At 43.3% G+C, this 10,029-nt stretch overlaps 1 protein-coding gene across 1 annotated transcript; it reads right to left on the bottom strand.

The window, feature by feature from the left end:
* Positions 1–1,320: 1,320 nt before the first annotated feature.
* On the bottom strand, positions 1,321–5,429 carry LOC142748331 (protein phosphatase 1 regulatory subunit 3C-like). The gene is made up of 2 exons (XM_075855423.1): positions 5,196–5,429; positions 1,321–2,961 (listed from the first exon to the last, which is right to left on the bottom strand). The coding sequence occupies exon 2, from the start codon at positions 2,936–2,938 to the stop codon at positions 2,267–2,269; it is 672 nt and encodes a 223-aa protein (XP_075711538.1). The 5' UTR covers positions 2,939–2,961; positions 5,196–5,429; the 3' UTR covers positions 1,321–2,266.
* Between the last annotated feature and the right edge of the window lie 4,600 nt (positions 5,430–10,029).

Genomic DNA, 10,029 nt, shown 5'->3' with positions numbered 1-10,029 from the left:
ATGTGAACACACCCTTAATTTGTGAACGGCTTCACAGCAATTTTCTGCAGTGTGTTGAGATTTGAACAAATCTGCAGCATGTTACAGTAGCAGCAATTAAATCCATCCAGTCTGAACATTCCCTTAAAGGGAATGTGTTGCCAGAAAAACATGTTTTTGTTTTTTTTAATTAAACATTTAGTGTGTAGGTGATTAAACATTGTTCAAATTTTTTTCATGAGTCAGGAAATATTATAAATTAATTCTAATTTATAATATTTCCCATTGCTGGTCACTAGATGGAGCTATTCCCAAAATTGCAGCATTGCAAAATTGGGTAAAAAGCCCTCGCTCTAGTGAGCTCTCAGCATCCCCCCCCCCTCCTTTATTCTGGCTAGTGCCGGGATAAATGAGGGGTTTGAACGGTCTAACCTCCTACACTGTGTCGCCATTTTTTGAGCTAACACACAGTGTAGTAGGTTTACATACAGTAGTAAACGTACACAAACACAAACATACATAGAAATCTCTTACCTGCTCCTGCCGCCGCGGCTCCCTCCGGCCCGTCCGCTGCCGCTGGTCCAAGTGCACAAGTCCGGAAGCCGCGACCGGAAGTAGTAATCTTACTGTCCGGCCGCGACTTCCGGTCCACAGGAAAATGGCGCCGGACGGCGCGCATTTCAAATTGGACTGTGTGGGAGCGGCGCATGCGCAGTTCCCACACAGCGGCGTACATGTTAGTGGATGGAACGGGCCCCGTTCGCATTCACTATGGAACTGTAGCTGCCGTATTCCATGTCTGTATGTGTCGTTAATCGACACATACAGAAATGGAAAAAAAAAAAATGGCAGCCCCCATAGGGAAGAAAGTGTAAAAATAAGAAAACGCAAAACACAAACACACAAATAAATATAAACGTTTTTAATAAAGCACTAAAATCTAACATTAAAAAAAAAAATTGTGATGACACTGTTCCTTTAAAGTTGTTCGCCTATACAAACCAGATGGAATTCCACTATCAGACTCTGCGAGTGCCATGTGGGGGGAGGGGCTCCCTCGGGGCATTAGCGGCCCGGTTTGTTTCCTTACTGGGATCATGTTACAGATTACTATTTAGTCTTAGAAGTTTAATCAAGGTTCAACAAAATATTGAAACCGCAAAAAACCTGCATCCTCAAGATCACAATTATATTCCATATAGGAAGAAAACCTAAAGATGGTGATCACTGCCATGTGAAAGTAGCCAAGTACAATAACAAGTCCTTGACCAGGTCCTCATATTGAGGACCTTCATAGACTGGAGGGGGGGGGGGTTGAAGCAAAAAGCACACAAAGAAATAGAAAAGATTTGCCAAAGTTTATTGAATCTGCAGTAAAACCAGCATTAAAAACTTCTTGCCCGGAGGCAGTTTCATTCACGACATTAATTCATCAAATACATAAACTTCCTAAAGCCAGGAGACCTCCACATCGTGTCAGTGGGGTCTCCCACCCAATACAACCAGAACACAACCAAGACGTGTAGAAGTGTAAGAAAAAAAAAAAAAAGTGTATATCAGATGGCAACCAAAAACATTTCACCCTAGTGGTCATTGTGGTTTGTGGCAACACGTTGAATACATCCTATATAAAGTGGTGACTGATTCTGTACAGAACTAAGGGGGCATTTATTAAGACTGTCGCACTTTATTTGGCGCATCTCGGGGCAGTCCTATAGACAGAGAATTAAATCTACGGCTCGTATGAGCAGGTGTGGATTTGCACTAGTGTATTCCATCTTTAGAAATCTTAAGTATGTCGGTCCCTTTCTTGTTCTGCCAGTTACCGCGCCAACTTTGCAAAAGTGGCGAGAGAAAAGTAGCAAATTTTAGCACAAATGGGGTGAGCACCCAAATATTTCCTTTTTAACATCAGAAAAGTGGCATCAAGTTAATAAATCCTCCCTATGTCTTCTGAGGACCACCACCGTAGAAAAATTCCATAACGTTATGGACACCCTTGTAGTTAAATGGTGTAGAATGGAGGCTGGCTACCCGGGTCACTTGAGGCTTTTTGGATTCCTTGGTGTTCACAAAACCCCCACCACTCAAGATAACAAGCATATAAATAGCACAATAGTGCCTGGCAACCACATTAGTGTCACCTGATAGTAGCACAACATCTAGTCTATACCCATATCTGGTGAAATGTTCAATTTCCTACAAGCCCTCTTGATCCACAAAAGGGACAACACCCAACTTTTTGTTCCAGCGGACCAGCACTTTTACGGCTTCCAACGGACACGTATCACCAATAGGTGCCACGTGTATAGCTGCGTTGTCCGGTCTCCCTGTTCAATGCATAATTCTTGCCTCCGTTATTATCCCAGTGTTCTGTACCCTGGCACCAAAAGCAAATGCAGAACTCAGCCCGCTGGGTGCCCGGAGGCAGTGGAAGTCTGAACGAGTACATGTCTGTCTCTCTTCCACCATAAGGATCACGTAGATAAGAGCATGGTAGGTCATAATGACTTTTCCAGTTATCGTAGCTGACCCGCAGAGTTACCCGTTTCTCGTAGCCGATATTGCGCACACGGACCGTACCGGCCACGGTCGCTCCCTGGACAGCGCATTGCTCCAGACAAACCTGTTGATGTGCGAGTCTAGCCCGGAAAAGTGAGTAGTCTTGAGTTGGCAGCTGAAAGTCCAAAATGTATGTGGAGTTGGAAAGTGGGCGCAGAGCTCTCAACGAAGCCAAGGCGAGCACCAGCGGATCTTCATCAAAGAGTGAACGAGAGAAGTGACGTACTGTAGTGAGGGCCAGTCCAAGAGAATCCGCAAACACTACACCCTTTTTACGAGGCTCCGAAGGGCGAGAAGTTGGAGCCAGACATGGCCGGAGTGACTTAAGTGAAGGGAGACGCAAGTGGCGTGGAGGAGGGGGGCTCAGACACAAGCACATTGAGAAGTCACCCGGCATCGTGTAGGTAGAAGTGAGAAGCCCTAAAAGATAAAAAGATTTATATTAGTAATAACCATGTAAAACGACCCCAAGATTGTAGCAGAGCTGTAAAGCCAAGGGCATCGCCAAGTTGAACTATTGGAGAAGTTAACACTTTAATCACCATAATGGAGCCTAACTGCATTATTTCTACCCCACTACCCTCAAAAACCCCATCAGGAATCTCCCTCTCTCTGGGAACAAGTTCCATTAAGACAGAGGGATCAACTTGGACATTGTATCCAGGTTGTGGCCAAGACTGCACGCACAGGTCCTTTATGGTCGCAGATGTACAGAGACCCCCAAGTGTTTGTATTACAGATACTCAGTGTGCAACAATATAGTGCCTCCATAAGTAGTGTCTAGGAAAAGTACCCCAATAAAAAACTGCAACCGCATTGAAAAACGTGTGGTTTTTGCATGTGTTTTAGGCCCTGTTCACACGGAGTTTTTTGACACTTTTTTTGACGCGGAAAACGCGGCGGAAAACGCGCCAAAAACGACCCAAAATGACTCCCATTGATTTCAATGGGAGACGGAGGCGTTTTTTTACCGCGAGTAAAAAAAACGCCTCGCGGCAAAAAGAAGGGACATGACCCTTCTTGATGCGGTTTCCGCGTCCAAAACCGCATTGAAAGCAATGGGGACACGTCAAAAAACACCTCGAACTAGTGAGGTGTTTTCTGACGAGTATATTGCCGAGTGTTTTGCAGGAGTCGTCTCCTGCTGCTAGTCCAGCCCAGCAAGTGGCTGTCATTTCCTGTCTGCTCGTGGAGGCTGAAAAACATCGTGGACAGAACTCAGGGATACAGAAAACCGAAGTCCTGCATCCAAATACAAGTAAGTGCACTTGCTCCTATGTTCCATACATGCTATACATGTATGGAGCTGTGCATTTTTTTTTTTAGAATTTTTTTTTTTATTTTTTTTTCTGATTTTTTTTTTCGATTTTTTTTTTCGATTTTTTTTTTCGATTTTTTTTTTCAATTTTTTTATTTTTAATTTTTTAATTTTGTTATGCAGTTGTTCATGTATGTCATCTCTTTTTTATTTTTTTTTAACATTTCAGGAACAGAAATGACGACAGCAGAGGTGTACCACCGAATGGACATTGATGTTGGGAAATTGATTCAAGAAGTAAGTATACTTTTTTTTTTTTAATGTGGGCCTGTTCACATCAGCGTGGTTTCCGCTGAGGGGTTCCGTCGGTGCTTTCACTCAGGGGAACCCCTCAACGGAAAGGCAAGTGTGAAGTGGTGACAGATCCGTTGCTAATGGTTTCTGTTTGTCCCCGTTGTGCAAAGGGTTCTGTCGTTTCGACGGAACCAATACCGCAGTGTAGGGAATCCCATTAGCAACGGATCCATCAGCATTGAAGTCAATGATGATGCAAACAGAAAACAATGTTTTTTTTAATGTGGGCCTGTTCACATCAGCGTGGTTTCTGCTCAGGGGTTCCGTCGGTGCTTTCAGTCAGGGGAACCCCTCAACGGAAAGGCAAGTGTGAAGTAAGTTCCGTTTGCATCACCATTCATTTCAATGGTGACAGATCCGTTGACAGAAGGATGTCAGGCTGGGTTCACACGACCATGTTACGTCCGTAATGTACGGAACGTATTTCAGCCGGAAGACCCGGACCGAACACACTGCAGGGGGCCGGGCTCCTAGCATCATAGTTATGTACGACGCTAGGAGTCCCTGCCTCGCTGCAGGACAACTGTCCCGTACTGTAATCATGATTACAGTACGGGACAGTAGTTCCACGCAGAGGCAGGGACTCCTAGTGTCGTACATCACTATGATGCTAGGAGCCCGGCTCCCTGCACTGTCTTCGGTCCGGGTCTTCCGGCCGAAATACGTTCCGTACATTATGGACGTAACATGGTTGTGTGAACCCAGCCTCATGCGTGTGAAAACCTCGGCAAAAACAGCCTGAAAAACCGCCTGGAAAACCGCCTCAAAAACCACGTCAAAAACCACGTCAAAAACCACGTCAAACATGAAAACCTCCAGGGTCAGTTTTTACAGGAGGAATTTTCCTCCTGCAAAAAACTCCGTGTGAACAGGGCCTTATTCAACATGGTTCTAATCGCACCTCAACATGTGGCTACACCAAAATAGTTCTAGAACCTCGGTAAACACAAAGTGATCTCTAAATTATAGAAGTGACGCAGCTCCCAACTTATTAAAACACTGGTAGAAATGGCCAAGACACAACTACAGACATGGATCTCACCTGTAGTTGGGAATGTCTGTGTTCGCTTCACTAGATCCGGAGAAGAGCAGCCGGTTGTGGATAGGGCTACACCGGGGGAGAGATGGATGGTTCGGGGGGGATATACAGCGTTACAGTTCACGCAGAGCCGAGCAGCAAACTCCCACCGGCGACCTGCGCCAACTGAGCAGCCGGATTCCCGAACACCGGCTAAAGCCTTTCTGTGGCATCACGTGATTTAGGGGATTGTAACTAATCACGGCCGGCTAGTTATTTCTGCGACCAATGAACAGTGGGATGCAGTCTAGGGGCGGAGTTAACGGTAATGAGCCACCTGGGAGCCCGGAGCGTTCACGTAGTAGTTGTGCGTCATCAGTGATCTCCACGTGTCCGGCTGATGTGACCTCTGATGGGCAGTAATCTCACCCGGGCGCGGGGGGCTACAGGTCCGCGTGCCCACAGGACACTGCATATGGGGCACCCTGTGACTGATAAGGGGGTATGAACAGTTCTTGATGGCGGGGCTCACGTGCAAAAAGATTATCTGAAAGCAATTCTTGAATGTTTACAATCCCGTTTTATGATCTAGTAATAATATATTGTAGTCCAACTAGAAAGTTCTGCACCAGGACCTATAGATAGATAGATATAAAACACTAGAGTGCCCCTTAAACATTGTTCCTATATAGTATAGACCTTAATCCTATGAATAGCAATAACTAGATAACCCCATAAACGTCAATCCAATAAATGGTATTCGATTACCCCATAAACATTAAGCCCCATAAACATTCAGAGCATTAGAGTACCCCCTTAACCCCTTCCCTCTTTAGCCACTTTTGACCTTCCTGACCGAGCCTCATTTTTCAAATCTGACATGTGTCACTTTATGTGGTAATAACTCCGGAATGCTTTCACCTATCCAAGCGATTCTGAGATTGTTTTCTCGTGACACATTGGACTTTAAGTTACTGGCAAAATTTGCTCGATATGTTCAGTATTTAATTGTGAAAAACCCCCAAATTTAGCGAAAAATTGCAAAAATTAGCATTTTTCTCAATTTAAATGTATCTGCTTGTAAGACAGGCAGTTATACCACACAAAATTGTTGCTAATTAACATCCCCCATATGTCTACTTTAGATTGGCATCGTTTTTTGAACATCCTTTTATTTTTCTATGACCTCACAAGGCTTAGAACTTTAGCAGCAATTTCTCACATTTTCAAGAAAATTTCAAAAGGCTATTTTTACAGGGGCCAGTTCAGTTGTGAAGTGGTTTTGAGGGCCTTCTATATTAGAAACCCCCAAAAAGTCACCCCATTTTAAAAACTTCACCCCTCAAAGTATTCAAAACAGCATTTAGAAAATGTCTTAACCCTTTACACATTTCACAGGAATTAAAGCAAAGTAGAGGTGAAATTTACAAATTTCATATTTTTTTGCAGAAATACATTTTTAATAAAACATTTTTTTTATAACACAGAAGGTTTTACCAGAGAAATGCAACTCAATATTTGTTGCCCAGTTTCTGCAGTTTTAGGAAATATCCCACATGTGGCTGTAGCGTGCTACTGGACTGAAGCATCGGCCTCAGAAGCAAAGGAGCACCTAGTGGATTTTGGGGCCTTATTTTTGTTAGAATAAATTTTAGGCACCATGTCAGGTTTGAAGGGCTCTTGCGGTGCCAAAACAGTCAAAATCCCCCAAAAGTGACCCCATCTGGGAAACTACACACCTCAAGGAAATTATCTAGGGGTATAGTGAGCATTTTGACCGCACAGGTTTTTTACAGAAATTATTGGAAGTAGGCTGTGAAAATTAATATCGACATTTTTTTCAAAGAAAATGTAGGTTTAGCGATTTTTTTATTCTCATTTCTACAAGGACTAAAGGAGAAAAAGCACCGTAAAATTTGTAAAGCAATTTCTCCCGAGTAAAACGATACCCCACATGTGGTAATAAACGGTTGTTTGGAGACACGGCAGGGCTTAGAAGGGAAAGAGCGCTATTTGGCTTTTGGAGCTCAAATTTTGCAGGAATGGTTTGCGGAGGCCATGTCACATTTACAAAGCCCCTGAGGGGACAAAACAGTGGAAACACAAGTGACCCCATTTCGGAAACTACACCCATTGAGGAAATTATCTAGGGGTATAGTGAGCGTTTTGACCCAACAGGTTTTTTGCATAAATTATTCGAAGTAGGCCCTGAAAATGACAATCTAAATTTTTTCAAAGAAAATGTAGGTTTAGCTAATTTTTTCTCATTTCGACAAGGACTGAAGGAGAAAAAGCACCGTAAAATTTGTAAAGCAATTTCTCCCGAGTAAAACAATACCCCACATGTGGTAATAAACGGCTGTTTGGACACACGGCAGGGCTTCGAAGGGATGGAGTGCCATTTGGAGATTACATTTAGCAGGAATGGTTTGCGGAGGCCATGTCACATTTACGAAGTCCCTGAGGAGACAAAACAGTGGAAACCCCCCACAAGTGACCCCATTTTGGAGACTACACCCATTGAGGAAATTATCTAGGGGTATAGTGAGCGATTTGACCCAACAGTTTTTTTGCAAAAATTATTGGAAGTAGGCCCTGAAAATAAAAATCTACATTTTTTCAAAGAAAATGTAGGTTTAGCTTATTTTTTCTCATTTCCACAAGGACTGAAGGAGAAAAAGCACCCCAAAATTTGTAAAGCAATTTCTCCCGAGTAAAACAATGCCCCACATGTGGTAATAAACGGCTGTTTGGAGACACGGCGTGGCTTAGAAGGGAAAGAGCGCTATTTGGCTTTTGGAGATCACATTGAGCAGGAATGGTTTGCGGCGGCCATGTCACATTTGCAAAGCCCCTGAGGGGAAAAAACAATGAAAACGCCCAAAAAGTGACACCATTTAGGAAACTACACCTCTTGAGGAATTCATCTAGGGGTGTAGTGAGCATTTTGACCCCACAGATGTTTCATAGAATTTATTAGAATTGGGCAGTGAAAATAAAAACAATCCTTTTTCTTCAATAAGCCGTAGCTTTAGCTCAAATTTTTTCATTTTCGCAACAAATAAAGGAAAAAAAAGAACCCAACATTTGTAAAGCAATTTCTCCCGAGTACGGCAATACCCCATATGTGGTCATAAACTGCTGTTTGGGCACACGGCAGGGCTCAGAAGGGAAGGACCGCCATTTGGAGTGCAGATGTTGCTGGATTGGTTTCTGGGCGCCTGTGGGCCCAAAACAGTGGAAACCCCCCAGAAGTGACCCAATTTTGGAAACTACACCCCTCAATGCATTTACCTAGGGGTGTAGTAAGCATTTTAACCCTGCAGGTGATTGGCAGAAATTGGTGTGTACTCGATGTTGCAGAGTGAAAATGGGATTTTTTTCCGTAGATATGCCAATATGTGGTGCCCGGCTTGTGCCACCATAACAAGACAGCTCTCTAATTATTATGCTGGGTTTCCTGGTTTTAGAAACACCCTACATGTGGCCCTAATCTCTTGCCTGGACAGTCGACCAGGCTCAGGAGTGAAAGCGTACCATGTAAAATTGAGGCCTAATTTGGCGATTTACAAAGTATTGGTTCACAACTGCAGAGGCTCTGATGTGAAATAATAAAAAGAAAGCCCTGAGAAGTGACCCCATTATGGAAACTGCACCCCTCAAGGCATTTATTAAGGGGTGTAGTGAGCATTTTCACCCCACAGGTCTTTTCCATAAATGAATGCGCTGCGGATGGTGCAAATTCAAAATTTATATTTTTCCCTAGATATGCCATTCAGTGGCAAATATGTCATGCCCAGCTTATGCCACTGGAGACACACACCCCAAAAATTGCTAAAAGGGTTCTCCCGGGTATGACGATGCCATATATGTGGAAGGAAACTGCTGTTTGGGGACGCTGTAGGGTTCAGATGGGAGGAAACGCCATTTGGCTTTTGGAGCGTGGATTTTGTTTGGTAGTAGTTCTGTTTGGATTCTTACTGGTGTTTCCATTTATAATGTGGGGGTACATGTAAGCCGGGCGGAGTATATAAGGGGCATAGTCAGGTGGTATAATAATGGGGTAAAAAAAAACAATAAAATGATCCATAGATGTGTGTTACGCTGTGAAGCAATCCTTTCTGCACAGGCCGGTGTCGCACTGATATATAGCGTACTTTATTATCCCCCTTTTGATCCACACTCCGCGCCTTTGTAGTTTGGGGAATTTTGCTGGGAAAGTGTTGTCCTGGTATAATACGGGCACCGTCGCTTCCAGCGGATATGTTTGGGCCCTCCCTTTCCTGGTTCCCTAATTTTAGGTCCTTGATAAATCGCCTCTTCAAACAGAAGAAATGTTCCCCTCGGGCTTAACTGCATATTTTTTTATTTCCTGACTTATTGGAGCCATAACTAATTTTATTTTTCATAGACGTAGCGCTATGAGGGCTGGTTTGTTGCGGGACGAGCTGTAGTTATTATTGGTACCATTTTGGGGTACATGCAACTTTTTGATCACTTTTGATCCTATTTTTTGGGATGCCAGATAAACAAAAAAACGCAATTCTGGCACAGCTTTTTTCGTTTTTTTTTATACAGCGTTCACCACGCATTATAAATTACATGTTAACTTTATTCTGCGGGTCAGTACGATTCCGGCGATACCAAATTTATAGAACTTTTTCATGTTTTACAACTTTTTGCACAATAAAATTACTTTTGTAAAAAGAATGTATTTTTTCTGTCGCCAAGTTGTGAGAACCATAACGTTTTAATTTTTTTGTCGACGGAGGTGTATGAGGGCTTCTTTTTTGCGGGACGAGCTATAGTTTTTATAGGTACCATTTTTGGATACGTGCGACTTTTTGATCACTTTTTA

This window comes from Rhinoderma darwinii, chromosome 3, assembly GCF_050947455.1.
Source record: "Rhinoderma darwinii isolate aRhiDar2 chromosome 3, aRhiDar2.hap1, whole genome shotgun sequence".
NCBI lineage: Eukaryota > Metazoa > Chordata > Amphibia > Anura > Rhinodermatidae > Rhinoderma > Rhinoderma darwinii.
The sequence above is the reverse complement of the archived record's forward strand: the minus strand, read 5'-3'. Positions and strand labels throughout refer to the sequence as shown.

Coding starts and splice junctions, on each gene's coding strand:
- LOC142748331 (XM_075855423.1), bottom strand. CDS start 2,938: ATGCCGGGTGACTTCTCAATGTGCTTGTGTCTGAGCCCCCCTCCTCCA.